Source organism: Lissotriton vulgaris, chromosome 11 (genome assembly GCF_964263255.1).
Source record: "Lissotriton vulgaris chromosome 11, aLisVul1.2, whole genome shotgun sequence".
Taxonomy (NCBI): domain Eukaryota; kingdom Metazoa; phylum Chordata; class Amphibia; order Caudata; family Salamandridae; genus Lissotriton; species Lissotriton vulgaris.
The window spans coordinates 753,436,757-753,454,075 of NC_141699.1; the positions used below are offsets into that span (position 1 = coordinate 753,436,757).

Sequence of the window (17,319 nt, forward strand, 5' to 3'; positions counted from 1 at the left end):
GATCAATATAACAGATTGCAAATGTGCAGGATGGGAGATTGATATAAAATTGCTGGATAAAGCAACAAAGTATCTAAATGCACATAGTGAGAAACTAGCAGTTTAACATACCCACGTTTTAAAGCCACTTTAATGAATCCCTTTCTCTTCAGGATGTTCAAGGTTAAATTCCCAGGATGTGCATCCAAAGCCTCTTCTGCTCCTCCAATTACAATTACTGCAGCATTTCCACCTTTCTCATTGTCCAGCACATGAGTCACACTTTTCTTTGAAGCAGACACCAAACCTTCAGATAATATAAAAATATAGTTATCAAAATACGCAATGACGGCATAAAGCATAAACGCAACCTACCCTCAATGCACACCTGATGGTCACTTGATTAACTTGAATTTCTGACCTTCATCAAAATTCTGTAAAATATTGTTCTTTTTATTTCAAGTCAGTTTAATTTAGTTTACCTTAATTAAACTACATAAATGGAAAAACCAACCACTCTGGCAATAAATATACGAGCAAGAACCTTTTACCATAAACTGTAGTTGCTGAGACACTGCTGATCTGGGGTCAATACAATATACAAAAAACATTAAAAAGAGAAATGGAAAAAACATGCTCATAAAATCTAAAGACTAAAATTAATTACAAAGTTATGTAGCCCTGTTGAATTTACATAGGGCATTAACTTGTAATCAAGATCATGTATCTGTTTCAGACTGTTGTGCCCAGTTTTCAAAAATGAGCAGTTCAAAATGCAATGCAAATTATTATATTTTTGAGGCTTTTTAAAGACCTTCTCGTCCATTCCTTGCACAACTGTTTATCAGGTTTCTTCATGAGTTCTTTCAATTAGCTGTACTCTTTAATTTCCACCAACATTATTTACTACTTCCTGAGACACGACTTCGAAACCCATTAGGAGTGAAGGCAATTAAAGCAAAATTTTATTGTGCCAACAACTATCTCTCAAGCATCATCTTCATATACTATTGCTAATGCAAACTGGAGTCAAGTCCTCCCCTCACATCAAAGTCAGTGCGGAGCCACTCGGCACATCTTGAAACACATTATCGATGAACCCCTGTTTTGTTGAGACTGCACAAAGTGTTTTGAAAACATAACGTTTGTACTGTGAAGCTTCCAATTTTCAGACATTAGCTCAAGAAGGTGACAGGCGTATTGCCCAAAATGAGGACAACATAACCGTCTGATCACCGCTCGTGTTTAGAATCTAGGACTCCTTTCAGATGTTCCTTGGACTCTTCCATCATATCTGCGTGGCATTCCTCTGGAGTCTTTTAATGACAGAATATGCAGAATTGAGCCACACATCTCCATTGAAAAAAAATATATTCATCTCTATGAATCGACAAGGCCAAGCCCTTCACTCATGTCAGCGCTGAAGTACTTTTCTTGTGCTAACCATGGAGTTGACCTACACCCAAGGATGGGAAACCTCCGCATAGCCTAGCGCTAGCTCCTCTTCAAGTATTTCCTTTTAATAGGAACGGCGACCCTGAAGGAATCTCCGCGCTAAGAAAAAGAAATGTTGTCTAGATTTAAAGGGAGAGGTTATACAGAGGCATTACTGGATGAGGCAGTAAGTAGAGAGGCAAAAAGACAAAGGGATGACATCCTTTTCAGATCCAACAGGAAGAGAAACCGAGATGAAGTGTAGATTCATTACTGATTTTCATATACATCAAGCACACCTTAGGACAATACTAGGGAAACGCTAGCATCCATTGAGAAGCGTTCCAGGCATCTGCTCATCAATCTCTAGAAGACTATTGATTACGTTTAGGAAAGCCCACTCCTAATGAGAGATACTTTAGTGAGGAGTGATATTGTGATGGAAAAGAAAGACAAAAAGGTTGTTAAAACCAAGGGAAGGTTTCTACCAATGCAAGGCATATAGGCACGGGGTCAATATAGAGGAATTTATTACCCCATACAATGAAGCAGAGATATTTAATAAACTTATCCCAAGCAAAAGTGAAGCGGTAGTGTATATGCTGAAATATCCTTGTTCTAAGATCTACAGGGAGTACCAGCTTACTGGTTCACAAAAGAATCCTCCAATATCATAGGGCAATTAAAAACAAGGATAGCAGTTTTCCGATTTCTAGACACTTTCATGAGACTCATGTTGAGACAGCAGAGCTACTCGAATACAGTGTGAGAGACAGTAACCCCATCAGCAGAAGAGGGGATTACAATGAAAAAAACCACTCCATTGACTTCAATCAATCAAAAATACTTTATTCGGTTTACATAATAGAAAACCATTAAAAGTTGCAAATCCTCTTAAAAATATACAAAGTACATATATACGTATCTAAACATACTACACAGATAGCCAAATTTATATATTTTAAAAAAAAATGTGAGGAAATGGACACATCATCAAGGTTTAAAAAGGTTACTACTTAGGCAGATAAAATACAGTAGCCAACTTTTAAGGTTCCAAACTGTTTCTGTACCTTAGAGAACAACTCAGAAAACCAACCACAAATGGGATACATTCTGGCTTTAATAGTTGTAAAAAATAGAGAGCTGGGCGGACCTGTGTAAAATGTAACTTTTTTAAAAACAATGTTAAAAAGAACCTCCGGGGGGCTTCGTAAAGGCTATAGAAAAATACGAAGTTCAGCAAGTCCTGTGGAGACACTCCGTCGCAGCCACAGGGTGCTAGCACTTGTCCTTTATGGGGCACCCCTTCGGGACAGCAAGTAAAAGATGGAAATAATCCGTTCGAAACATGATCAGTAAAAACCGCTCATGAGCCGACAAAGGACACAAAAGATATGGCTCCATGTCTGGGGTAGATTTGAGCATCATGTATTCACAGATGCTAGTTTTTGACAATTCCATCCCATCTCTATTTAGGTTTTTTTGCAAAATAAAAGATTGCTTAATGAAGGCCACATCTGCTCTAGTAATACGATCAGGTCTTAAAAAAAGGTCCGGACGCCCCAGCTCTCCAAAACAGCCCTTTAAGGATTTTAACCACGGAATATCAATCATGTGGTCCAGGCTCAAAATTTCTTTCAATAGCTCTTGAGTAAGGCCAAGATCTTCATTCAGCCAGCAATTGAGCCAGAAAAGCAATGGGCGCATAGCCAAAATATCACAAATTAATGTTAACCCAGTCTCTTCATAAACTATTAAGTTTGAGGTTCCTTTAGGTACCCCCAGCAGCTGTTTTAAAAAATTATTTTCTGCCACCTGGATACCCTCCAATGCTGCGTATCCCCACAATTCGCTACCATAGCTGCCAATCACTGCACTCTTTGCCTGATACATTTTCAGCAAAGCCGCTATCGGGCGCTTTCCCATTTTTGCGGCGAAATTAAAAATCGCTGTGTTAGTCCTTGACACCTCCCTCCTTCTTCTCCGAACTAGAGGACCCCAATCCAGGTGGTCATCCAATAAAACACCCAGATAGGAGAAAGTTGATGTTATAGGCACTTTTTCTGCGTTCACCTTAAAGGTGTACTGCCTCTTGGGACGCAATCCGACTTGCATTGCATAGGATTTTGAATTATTTATGGCCAGGTCTCGTTCGGCCATAAAACTACGGAAGGTGTCGAGCAGAGTCTGCAGACTTCTTAAGGTACGTGCTAGGAGAACCGCATTGTCTGCATAAAGCAAGACAGGCAGTCCACTACGTCCCACATATGGGATGTCAGCCCCTGTTTCTATCAAGGTCTTATCTAAGTCATTGCACCTACCCCAACCTTTCTTCTGATAGCTGCGGGGACAGCCCCCTGCCTATTTGCAACAATAACAACAGGAGACAGGGGCGTAGCTGTAACATTCTGCTGTAACTCCAATACGGTGGAGAGCACATCCTTATCTTGAGTAACACTACCCAACCCCTGTGTAAGTATGGTGCTTCCAGACTCACCAGAACAATCTTTTGAGTGATTACTAATCCCACCCAAGAGAGGTAAAAGGCCGCTAGTTGGGGATCTGGATAATCGTCTGTTTACCATCTCGATCTCCCTGTCTATCACTGTAGCAGCTCTAGATAAGAAGGCATCCATAGTAGTTACAGTTGCTCTTGTAGTGCCTAAAGCCCCATCCTGGTTTGCCTGAGTCTTATGCCTCCCCATAACGGATGAGCTAGATTAATATCCCAAACTTGCCTTAAACAAATACAGCCTCAATAAATAAATATCCTGCAACAAATTTAACACTGGGCTTCCCTAGCACAAAGGCCGCCCAGTAATAGCATAGAAATAAAAATATTATTTCATTAATGAAAAAAAAGTCACCATGAAATATAAACCAATGTTCAGGAAACTAAAATTAAAAAACGAAATAACCTGTCCCAGCCCAGCCTCTTCCGGTCTCTGACGGGCGTGCCCGCAGGAGGCTCAGCATGTTTTTAAGTGCCTCTGGCGCTTAGGGATGATGCCGTTCACTTGTGCCCCACTGAAATGCCGAGAATGCTGGAATCTGTAGTTGGAGACCGTCCGCATCACCACCAGTGGAATGGTCTCCCCAGGAAGTAATGCAGGGCGGCGTGTAGGGCTTCAGAACAATGCCTGGTATGGAGATTAGTTCATCTTTCTTGTTCTTCTTTCCCACAGGGTCTTCAACCTCAACCTCAGTCCCTTAGAGGTGAGCCCCGGCAGCAGCTGTCCCTCAGACAGAAGGAAAAGGCTCAGGTAAGTTTTTTTGTTTAATGCAGTCTAATCAAGGGAGAATGTGAGGGATAAATAAACAGCCGTGCATAGAATGTGAAAGGAGGGGGCAGGGGTTTGAGTAACCAAAAGAAAAGGAATAGCCAATGATCGTGGCTCTTGTCTTTTCACTTGTTATGTATTCCCTTTCCCCTGGGTGCCTTTTGCCCTTCCGCCTCCCCTCCCGTTCCTCTCCGAATCAGCCCCTTTCCAGAAGCCCTGGAGACGCCCATGCACCTGGATAAGCCACGTCCCTCTGGGGCCGTGGCGTGGTGGCTCCGCGTCCTTCAGTGGGGTCTGGTCTCCTTCTGCTTCGGCTTTCCCTCCGCTGTGATCGAGGGTTCCGTTTGCTGGAAAACTGGCCTGCCTTGGACTCCGGATCGCTCTCTCTCAATGCTGTTCTGTCTTCCCCGTTGGCGAGGGAGTCGGAATTTTGGAGATGCTCGGAGACGTGGTTGAACCGCTCCTGACCTGGATTGAGCTGCCACCGCCGGAGGTGAATGCAGGGAGCAACAACAAGGGGGCCAACAAAAACAGCAGGAGTGGCACCAACTGTCTCTGCTACTACTAGGACTCCCCCTCCAACGGACTCCTTGGCTACCTCCGGTGCACTGGTGCTGCTTCTGGCAAGTAATTTTGAGTCTCCAGCCCCTCCTTGGTATCTGCTGGTTCCAGTCTCCGCAGCTCACTTTGAGGGGTAAGGCTAAGGGATAGGGAAGAATTACCTACAGGTTAGCAGGTATACACTTAATAATGACAGAGGACTTCCAAAATCAGAAAAGCCCTTGACTTGAATCTCATTATATTTCAATGATGGATACCAAGGAACCGAGAGGGTGACTCATGAAGAAGAAATGTATATACATTTATTATTTCTGTATCTGTCTAGCTAGCCTGTATTAATTTTTGGTTGTGGATTTTTAATTGGTTTTAATCTATGTGATAAAACTAAGAATTTCCCTTGCATGCTTTAAGGTCAACATATGATGAAATAGAAAAGATGGATCAGAAGGAAAGATACCAAGAATGAAGATATCAAGATAAAGTAAATAAGGTGTCCAGAGAATAAGAGTTTTGATGAGAAATAATTTCGAACTGAATAAGTACAAATCATAATCTACTGTATTGAGAATACGTTGTTCACTAGTGCTTAATGTTGAGTACATATTACTTTTTATTTAAGATGGATTTATTGGTGATATAATGTACCAGAATTCTGTCTGGTGATTCCTTTATTTCAGATGGACTCTCAAATCAAACAATTTAGTGCCTACTTGGGCTGATTGTTCAAGATGTGTGACAAAGATAAAACAATTACAGATTATGTTATTTTTGAGACACATGTAAGCACTTCTTACATTAGTAATCTGGTTGACTGTGGGATATGTGGCCTAAATAAGTGTTGTAAGTGTGCGGGAAGATCCAGAGTAGTCGTTTTTTCATTTTTAGAGGTGTTGCATTTATACAACGATTCACATTTCCCCATAGATTCGTAACTACAACTGGCACATATGAGACCATCGCTTTGCAGAGATGTCAAGAATTGGATGAGCACACAGCCTGAACACCTTTCTGACACATTGACATGAGCTGCGAACAATGTGCACAGCATTCAGTCTCAGCAGAAGAACTCTCGATTGCGCCCTGTGCTAACACCCATTCACACCATGAAGTCACTTACACCTAGAGATGACTGACTCACAGTATTCCCTCTCCAAGCTCGTACGTTCTTGAAAAGCAAAAGTACAGAAATACAAGATTGTGAAAAAGGGAAATACTCTTAAGACTAGGGCCACATATTCCATTCAACAATTGGCAATGCAGTGCTGGCATTAATTACCTTAAGGGTTCTGGCACTCATTGAGAAAGAACAACGTAATTTGCCTATAAAGTTAAGGATGTACACACAGGGGCCCATTATGGATCCGTGTTAATATTAGTTGTTTATTACTGTTGGAGCTCACCACTGATAGCCCCTTTCCCCATTTAAAACCCTATCAGAATCTCAAAGTAGATGTTTTTTAATCTGCATTGACTGTAAACAAAAGTTCTGAATGCACCTCTTCATAGCTCAAAAGCATAGTAATTCACATCATGTGGGGCAAACCCAAAAAAGGACACACTGCTGAACAAATCTCTCTCTCCTGATGTATGCTTTTTTTCTGCAGACAAACCCCCCCCCCCCCCCCCCCGCGTGAAAAGGTGGGGCAGGAGGCCTTCGTAAAAGCCGCCTTCTCCCATCATAGGCATCTGACCAAGCAGACACCACTCTGCACTGGGTTTCTCTGCTGTGTAGTTCTTCAACGAGGGGTTATTGAGCTGCTCGTCTTCATAAATGATGGTTGGCTCCCAGTCTAGTGTGTGGAGCTGCTTGACCAGTCCCACAAGGGATTCTGAGCGTAAAATTCAAGCAAAGTGCACCCTTGCAGGCAACATAGTTGATAATGAATTTTGTGACAATGTCGGTTCCACTATGGACACATGCGTTACTTTCCCTGCTCAAAATATATCACAGACCACTGAAGGTTATCACCCAAAAGCATGGCCTAGAATAACAATCCTAAACTGATGACACCCACATTCTGGTGAGGGTACATTGGAAAAACCACACTTTCAATAACTCACTTTATAGCTAAATGGGGCTCACTTCTAGAGCAGGATTCATGGCCTTGAACCCAACAGCAGCAAAACCAAGATACTTTGCGTTTGGGAAAAGAATCACAGATCTAACCTTCCCAATTTGACACCTTGGATCTGTGATCAGATAATTCTTCAGAACAATACGGTCAAAAATCTAAGATTTGTGTATTATTTTCTTCTTAGCTGTTTAAAAACAATTTAACGTGCTCCTTTAAACTACAGAGGGATTCTTACTGGATCCATAGTAAATTCCAGCTTGGACTGCAGGAATGCTTCTATTTAGGGGTTGTGAAAAACAGGTTAGCTGTCTTTCCAAAAGCCCAAATTATAGAAACAAGCCTGGCAGCTGGCCTTCAAAATAAAAGGCAACTTTCCAAAAGGTAGAAACATCCTTCACTTGCTCCTTATTATGGAATTAATCATATACAAATACTATACAAAGTGCTTAAGCAAGGCACCCCAAAACCTCTTACGAGGCCTCGGGTGCAGAGAAATTCTGGTTCATTTCCCGCTGAGATTTCCACTGCAAGAGACAGAAGGTTATGGCACCTAAGAGTGAGCTGATAGAGAAGCCATCCGGAACTTGTAAGAAAACAACTTTTTTTAAAGTTCAAAACTAAAATAAAGTCTGTTTAGTCCTGCACCCTGTCTGGCAACTCTATGATGACTGGGTTTCGAGGTATTTTGTGGTGAAAGCTTTACAGATATTTTAATAAACTGAACTAAAATCAATTTAACATTTCACAAAGATATTAACTTAACTGCATTACTTGACATCATTCAACATTGTAACTACTGTTGAAGTATAAAACTCAATGAAATTCAGTGAACAAGCATTGAAAATGCAATAGGTCTCGCCTTTTATTAAGTTAAAGCCATTCGCTCTGCTAATGGTATTGCATAGCAAAGCAAATGGCTTTAACTTAAAAGCGAGACCTATTGCATTTTTAATGCTTGTTTAGTTTTTGAAGCTACACCAGCTACAGGGCTTCTGGGTGCTATAGATAATTAAACACGCATTTTAACAGTTCTAACATACAATTGTCTTGGTTTAGAGGTTGCCTGACAGACTTTACACCCCTCAGCATGGGTGCATTCCCATTTCTGGCCAGGCTGCAATGGCAAATCTGACCCACCCCCAGTGCTGCAATAGGCACCTTGCTCAAGCCGTGCCTGTCACTGCTCCAAATGTAGGCACCCGAAATCTACGCTCTGAAGAGCGCTGCCCTGTGCTTGCCCCAGATCGGTGCCCCTTGCCATGTGCACCTTTCATGGAGTGAACTCAGTCAGACAGAGGGCTCTCCTCAGGCTGCACGCGTTACCTCCGTCACACTAATGCCCCAATTACAAATGCCCCAGGTGGGATTGAGGTATTTAACATATAGGGTACATCCCGACACTGCGCTGTGAGGAATATATTGTGTCCAAAAAATACCTTCCATTTTGTGTTTTCTCCTAAAAACGCAGTACAGCATGTAGTAATCAGTGCCAACTGTACCAAGTTACACACGTCTTAGTAATTACTGTGAAGGCTCCCCTGGTACATGTTGGCAGCTGTGACCTGACGTAATTGACCGCAACAGGCGTGCGATACTGACTGCTCCTGGTAATAACCCTCGGAATTCCAATGTAGGACTCAACAGGAGTTTGCCCAGGTATCGAATGTCCGCCTTACATCTAATGCAGCCCTAGTTGGGGGGCTTGCACCTCCTGGGGGGATCGGGAGCACAGAAGTAATGTGCCTTTTTTTTGGCAGAGCCGCCCACTCTAATCCTGGCCCTTATGTCTCCATTCAAATTCAACATTCTATATTTTTCTCCCTCCAGACCATGGGTACTCACAAACTTTCTCTCGGGGGCCAAATTTACAGTGTGGTTTGTGGCCGAGGGCCGCACCGGTGGGGGCGGGGTCAGTGGTGGAGGGGGGCGGGGCTAGAGCAACAAAAAAAACCTGTGACCATGAGGTTGAACACAGGCCAATGCAGCGGACGCCTTCGTCCACTGAGCCAACAGACCCTGCATACACTCATCCCTCGCTCCCTCTCTCCCTCCCTCTCTCTCCCTCTATCTCCCTCCCTCTCTCTCTCTCCCTCCCTCCCTCTCTCGTTGTCTCCCCCGGTCTCACTCACTCTATCCTCCTCTCTTTCTCTCTGTCTCCCTCTCTTTCTCTCTGTCTCCCTCTCTTTCTCTCTGTCTCCCTCTCTTTCTCTGTCTCCCTCTCTTTCTCTGTCTCCCTCTCTTTCTCTCGGTCTCCCTCTCTCTCTCTCTCTGTCTCTCTCTCTCTATCACTGTCTGTCTCTGCCTCAAACTGTTTCTGTCTGTCTCTGTCTCTATCTAGCTCTGTCTGCCCCAGTCTCTATCTGCCCCTGTCTCTATCTGTCTGCCTCTATCTGTCTGTATATGTCTTTATCTGTCTCGGTCTCTATCGGTCTCACCTCACCTGGCTCTCACTCCCTTCTGCCCTATGTCACCTCACCCCCCCTTAGTCCCTGCTGTCCCCTGTCACCCTCTGCCATCTCACCCAGCCCTCACTCCCTGCTGCCCTTCGTCCCCTCCCCCCTCTCCCCTCTCAGTCCCTGCTGTCTTCTGTCACCCTCTGCCATCTCACCTGGCTCTCATTCCCTGCTGACCTTCGTCACCCGCATCACAAATATCCGATTATTTTAGCATCTTTTTAGCAGTTAAAGTGGCAATGCAGGGAATAGGATTTATTGTCTTTAATTCTGGCAGGCAGCAATTTGCATTCGGCACTCATACATATAGAAAGCTGAGGAAAAAAGGGCAGAAAAGGCAGACCAATTTGAAGGAATGGAATAAAGGTTAGTAAGTTCACCATTCGGAAGAAGCAATGCTATTTAAATTGTAGCAATATTATGTAAAATGTTGTCATGCCACAGACGCGATTTCTCAGATGGCAATATTTGAAAGATTAACCAGTCCCGGGGATACATTAAGCCACTGTAGGTAGCTGCCTGGCCGCTTGAAACTGCAAGTTGGCGCCAGATTGCATGGCAAAGGGAGTACCCAAATGCAAAATCTTATTTTGCCTGTGCTTCGAAAAAATTCCTGCTGTGAAGTTGAGATTAATTAACTATGAAAGCCAGCAGTAAAAGTTCCTGCAAAGGCACCAAGCATAGTCACTGTTTCTTTATGCTAATGTCAATATGTTTAGCAAAAGGGGCACAAACCACCTCAACCCCCATCCCCCTCTTCAGTCCCTGCTGTCCTCTGTCACCTCACTCTGCGCGTCAGCCCGGTATGAGGCAGCTTCCCCTGCACAAACACAGCCGCACCCAGTACTTAACAGGTCTTTAAAAGACCATTTACATGTTAATGAGGCTTTGTTCACCTCTTCTTAGTGCCCCTGCAGCTGCCCTCTGAATATCGCTCGAATCGCCTGGCCCGTCTCTCTGAGTCCGTGCTGTTGCAATCAGTGGTGTTTGCTGGCACTTTCAAAAATAAAAATAACACAGGTATGCTGTCTGTAAGGTCCGCGGGCCGCCAAGGAAGGCTTGCCGGGCCGCCAAGGAAAGCTTGCTGGGCCGCTGCCGGCCCGCGGGCCGTACTTTGAGTACCCGTGCTCCAGACTAACCTAGTTACCTAACTCATTCACTCACTGACTGACGCACGCGGTTCTCACCAACACGAAATGGGAACCAATTTATTAAGACAAAATTAAGGAGTTGGGAGGAAAGGAGAGACATAATAAAGGAAGAGGCAGATGGGAGCGATCAAGGAGAAAAACTTTTGTAGAGAAAATCGAAAGTTCAGAGTAGGAGAAAAAGGGAAAGAAGGAATAACTGAAGGTAAAACACGGCTCATGGGGCAGCTGCGGCGCCCATCTATCAGCCGAGACAGTGATGTCTAAATAACGCTTCCTTCTCCGGATAAATTTAATCCAATTTATGGTGCCAAGGTGTTGATTACAAGAAATAACTGCCCGGGCAGAGCCGGTGTGTGTTTGCAGTTAGGGGTGCATGCATGCTCAATGCGTCTCTGGACCCAGACTTAGCGATCCCATATACTGAGTAAACTCCCAGTACGGAAAATGCACACCACACCGTAACATGCAAACACTACCGTAACATGCAAACACTACCATAACATGCACACCCATCATAACATTCAACAGTGTTCTAGCATGCACACATCACCCCAAAAACATGCAGATTACCCTATTATGCACACACCAGAATATACACACATTATCAAATGAGGGCCCCGGCAAAATATACAAGCAAAGTCATAACAAATGCCCATTACCATCAAGTGTGTACACCAGGTTGACATGGGAAATGTATGTGTGAGGAAGGGGCAATTGCGTAATTCAAAAACAAGGTCTGTCACTGGCTTCGTGTATGACGAAAGAGATGATAACACTGTTCTCCGACCAGTGTAGGCCTCTCTCTGCAAATCTCCCCTTCCGCGCCTCCTCGAAAAGTAGTAGGAAATAGTAAGAACGCAGACTTTAAGGAGCATTGGGCAAAGCCAATGATTGCGGCTTTAAGGAGCTGCCCTTTGAAGCTGTTTCCAACACAGCCTGCCGTCTAACTAATCGGGCAGCTGGATCCATCCCGTAGCAGTGACCATGATTAACTCAGGAACTGCAACCAAGGACCCTATGCCGTGCCCGGATTCTCGGAGACATCCATAGACGGGTCTACATGCATCCTTTTTCCAACACCTAGGAAGACGTCGCCTGCTTCCACCCATCTTTCTGGCACTCGCCTTAAAAGCGTTGCTTCCAGCACCTTACAAACCGGACAACCCCGTCCTGAAGACGATCCCAATTGATGAGGATCGAAACGCCGTCGACTTTACAGCACAATACAAGGCGCATCTTCTACAATGGCTCACTAGAAATTGCGAATTAACAAATACAGTCACTGAAAATTGTTACCTTCTTTGAGCCCATCACTGTATAATATTTACACAATTGCTCACTTTGCGCCGTTCACGCTGTTCACTTCATCAATTGCGTCGCCACTTCTCTTCACTTGTACATATTTTTGCACCAAGTGCCTTCGGGTTGTTTTATGATTTCTTTCATACAGTGCTGCTACAACTGTAATCCCTGTTGATTTATTTGTTTAAATATATGGTGAATAATACCCTAAACCTAATTCAATTGAAGTCTCCTTTATTCTTGCTACTGTAATGCTTCCTGCATACATACATAACTGTCTTTAAAATATTACCTGTTGGGATATTGCTTTTTTGCTTTAAGGGGCTGAAGCTTAAAATACAGGCCTGAACAATGGAGTTTGCATTGTAAGTGACGGGTGGGTGGCAGGTCCGAGGACTTCACAAACATCTGGGTATGCACTTATGCTGTTCAGAGATCGACTGGCACAGCACAGGGGGCTAGTAGAACCAGGTGGCAGAGAAGAAAGGAGGCTCCGGAATAATGCTGGAACATGTTTACACTGGAAGGGGCGAGGATATGCAAGAGCGCCCCAGCAGACGAGGTCAAAGAAATTGTAAGTTAAGCATTTCAGAAACTTAGACTGTAAGCAAGCGCTAACACTGAGACAGTGTGGGGTCTGTCTCAGATGAAAAGTTAATAGACGCTTGTAACGGTGTCTTGAAAAAAACTCATGCCAAGCTGCCCGCCCTATAAAGAGACAAGGTAAAATAGTAAAGAGGAGGCGTAGCTTGAGATGAAAAAGGAACGGGGTCTTGAGACCAGGGGCTATTTCAACAGTTTTTTGTGTGTGAGAAGGCTAAAATTCAAACATACAACACAAATTTCTCTGAGTTAACGCATTAATTTTAAACAGAACATGTCATGTGACGGGCGGGGCCCCTTTCGGCAGCAGTGGCGTCTTCTCTCCACTTGGGTCTCTGCGTCCAAAGATCCTGTATAAACAATGGCAGCAACAGCTGTTCCCCATGGTTTCTGAAGTTCTCTGCAGACTTTTGTTGGCGTTAACACCACACAGACAGCTGCAGAGGCGCCGCATCACGGGAGAATCAAGTGGCTGCTGAGACGGCGAAGGAATCGGCAGTCCTCCATCCCCGATCCAGACGCGGAGGCTGCACTTCGCAGACCCACCGGAAGAGCGTTATACACTGGACCCTCGAGCGCCCACCGAATCATGAGAGGAGTTGGGGGCCATTGAAGGGCTCTTGGCGTAACAGAAGTGAAGCAGTTTGGAAAGTGGTGCTATAAATAGAAGGGTCTCAGCCGACCCCCATACAGGAATCCGCAAGAAGCATTATAGTGCATAATCCGCAAGAGGCTCGTCAGGCAGCCGCGGTTATGACAGAGACTTTTCTCTTCTTGAGACGGCCCACTTGGACGGGCTTGTCTGACTTCCTTTTGGCGTAAAAGGTTTCCTATCTTTATGGGGCCATGTGTTTGGCCCCAAAAAGATAAGAAACCTTTTACGCCAGAAGGAAGTCAAAATAGCCCGTCCAAGTGGACCGTATCAAAAAGAGAAAAGTGTACATCACAGAATGCTCTTTCCCAATGGCTGGCCACAGTTTAGCATAAACGGTGACACCAGCCAATGGGAAAGAAGGGCAGGGCTTAAAGCCCATTACTGAAAGCTCCTCGATATCATTAAATCTCGCCAGCGAGACTGCGCATGTGCGCAGCCTACGCAGGTGAAACCTAAAAAGGAAAGGTTATGGTGGGGTTAGGGTTGGTGAAGTGAAATTAAAAAGTTAATATGCTATATTAATCTAATGTTCCACCTCCTTGATACACTCTTAAAAACAAACATTAATTCAGGAATACAACTCGATATTACAGAGTCTACAATCTCACTAATTAAATTAATAATGATTGCGTAAGAATGTAATTCCATTTTTAAATGTAAAAAAGCGAGGACCACCACCATGGAATATTCAAAGTTCAATTGTTCACTGCCGAACAACACCTCATGACCATAAAACAAATTTAGGAAGAATATTCTCAATGCGAGACACTTTCACAAAATACTAAACCACACATGTAAAGCAACAATTGTGCAATTATTATTTAAATTAAAATCTGGGGTGAGAGTCAGTTGTACCAGAAACCTTAGCATTTAACTACCTCATTCTTGGGTAAATTGGACCCACAAGTTTTAGAATGTCTAGCACATCATCTGAATGTTTCGCTACAGGAAGGAAAACTTCCCAAGGCATGGAAACATGCTATCGTTAGGCCGTTGCAAAAAAAAAGAATAATATTAACTTAGATAACTCCAACAGGTTGAATTACAGACCTATTTCCCATCTCCCAATACTGATCAAGATCCTGGAAAAACATAAATAAGCAGCTCACAATGTTTATTGGCTCAAATAATCTACACCGGTCCCAATCAAGTTTCAGAACTGGCCATTGTACAAAGGCAGCCTTACTTGGCGTTGCAGAAAATCTTAAAGCTCAGCTGGACAAAGATGGCACTGCTGCTCTGATTTTATTGGACTTGAGTCCCACCTTTGACACAGTTAATCACAACCTCCTGCTGCAAAGGCTAGAAGAAATAGGTGTATGGGGAACCGCTTTGCGATGGTTCAAGTCTTTTCTGCAAGAGCGCTCTTATCAAGAGAATACCAAACAGCATTGTTCACAGATCTATTGACGATCATGTGGCATATTGCAGGGTTCCACTCTCAGCCCAACTTGGGTTAAAGATATATATATATATATATTCACTAGATATATATATATATTCACTGAACAAAACATAGGTTTTAGGCCTTATATAGTTAGGAATTAGCATTTAAAAAACCTTGAAAATTCACTGAAAAAAACATAGGTTTCAGGCACTATATAGTTAGGAATTAACATATAAAAAACCACTGAAATTGCTCCTATATAGTTAGTTGAACTAACTATATATTTCGCGCATTCGCAATCCACTGCTGATGAGGTCACATATTACATCATTCATGACATGGTCAGTGACATCACTGATGACATCTCAAATGACATCACTGATGACATCACTGATGACATCTAATTTGACATCAATGATCACACCACTGATGATATACTTCATGTGATAATACAATGCTCCTCCTTACACTCTAATATAACCTCTGTTACACCTAGTGTTAAATACAGAGTATCATTTTTGAAACCATTGACACACGAATACCAGTTACTACATACGCACTCACTGATTCCTACGTCTACACACACATTCACTCATTCAGCCATACAATCACTCGTACATACAGTCACTAATTATTACAACACTATCATATGCACTCATACACCTATGCAGACACTCACACACTGCCACTCATCCATGGAGTTACTCACACACCTAGTAAGTCCTGTAAAGAATCAATCACACTTTGATTACTTCATCTATACAGTTAAACACAGAACAGCTTACATTTTCACAGATATACTAACACATACTTACTCACTTATACAATCAAATCCTTCATCCATACTCTTATACATCCACTCATTCTTCAATATGTAAAACATATTTAAACTTTACAAAAACACACAGACACTGGATGATGTCATCAGTGATGTCATCAGTGATGTCATTTGAGATGTCATCAGTGATGTCATCAGTGATGTCACTGACCATGTCATGAATGATGTAATATGTGACATCATCAGCAGTGGATTGCGAATGCGCGAAATATATAGTTAGTTCAACTAACTATATAGGAGCAATTTCAGTGGTTTTTTATATGTTAATTCCTAACTATATAGGGCCTGAAACCTATGGTTTTTCCAGTGAATTTTCAAGGTTTTTTAAATGCTAACTCCTAACTATATAAGGCCTAAAACCTATGGTTTTTTCAGTGAATTTCAATGGTTTTTTATATGTTAATTCCTAACTATATAAGGCCTAAAACCTATGGTTTTTTCAGTGAATTTCAAAGGTTTTTTAAATGCCAATTCCTACCTGAATAAGGCCTGAAACCCATGGTTTTTTCAGTGAATTTGCAAGGTTTTGAAAATGCAAATTCTATTAGCGGATAATGTTTAAATATGTTAATATCCTTGTGGGACCACCTGAGCAGCCCTAGGGATCCGATTTTTGGACCGGAGCAAGATGCTCTCTGATTGGGCCGTATTTCTTGCCTTCTGCCCCCCTGATTGTGCCGTATTTCCTGGCTTCTGCCCCCCTGATTATGCCGTATTTCCTGCCTCATGCACCCTGATTGTGCCATATTTCTTGCCTTCTGCACCCTAATTGTGCTGTATTTTTTGCCTTCTGCTCACTGATTGTGCCGTATTTGTTGCCTTCTGCCCACTAATTGTGCCGTTTTTTCTTGCCTTCTGCCCACTGATTGTGCCGTTTGTCGGGCCTTCTGTCCCCTGATTGTGCCGTTTTTTGTGCCCCTGCCCCCCTGATTGTATTATCTTTGCCAGTGTTGGTTCGCTGCTGGTATTGCCTTTGTCCGTGTTTTTTTTGCTGCCGTTATTGTCTTTGCCTTTTTTTTGCTGCCGTTATTGTCTTTGCCAGTGTTTGTTTGCTGCCGTTATTGTCTTTGCCAGTGCTTGTTCTCTGCTGGTATTATCTTTGCCAGAGCTGTGTGGGCTGTGGGAGCTGTGTGGGCTGTGAGAGCTGTGTGGGCTGTGAGAGCTGTTTGGGCTGTGAGAGCTGTGTGGGCTATGAGAGCTGTTTGGGCTGTGAGAGTGTGGGCTGTGTGGGCTGTGAAGGCTGTGAGAGCTGTGTGGGCTGTGAGAGCTGTGTGGGCTGTGAGAGCTGTGTGGGCTGTGAGAGCTGTTTGGGCTGTGAGAGTGTGAGCCATGTGGGCTGTGAGAGCTGTGTGGGATGTGAGAACTGTATGGGCTGTGTTGGCTGTGAGAGCTGTGTGGGCTGTGAGGGCTGTGTGGGCTGTGTGGGCTGTGAGGGCTGTGTGGGCTGTGAGAGCTGTGTTGGCTGTGAGAGCTGTGTGGGCTGTGAGAGCTGTGTGGGCTGTGAGCTCTGCTTCTTTTGTGCCTCGGTCTCCCTAGCACAAGATGGATGCCAACACTTCCTGGTTTGTAGTGTTGACAGCCAATGAGCATGCAACTTTCT

General features: G+C 43.5%; 1 protein-coding gene across 1 annotated transcript in view; it reads right to left on the reverse strand.

The window, feature by feature from the left end:
• LOC147683459 (2-acylglycerol O-acyltransferase 1-like) overlaps positions 1-17,319 on the reverse strand; it is a 295,228-nt gene that overhangs the window by 37,177 nt on the left and 240,732 nt on the right. Inside the window, exon 4 of the mRNA XM_086943877.1 lies at positions 112-286. Within this exon, the coding sequence (XP_086800003.1) occupies positions 112-286 (175 nt within the window). The remainder of the gene's footprint in view (positions 1-111; positions 287-17,319) is intronic.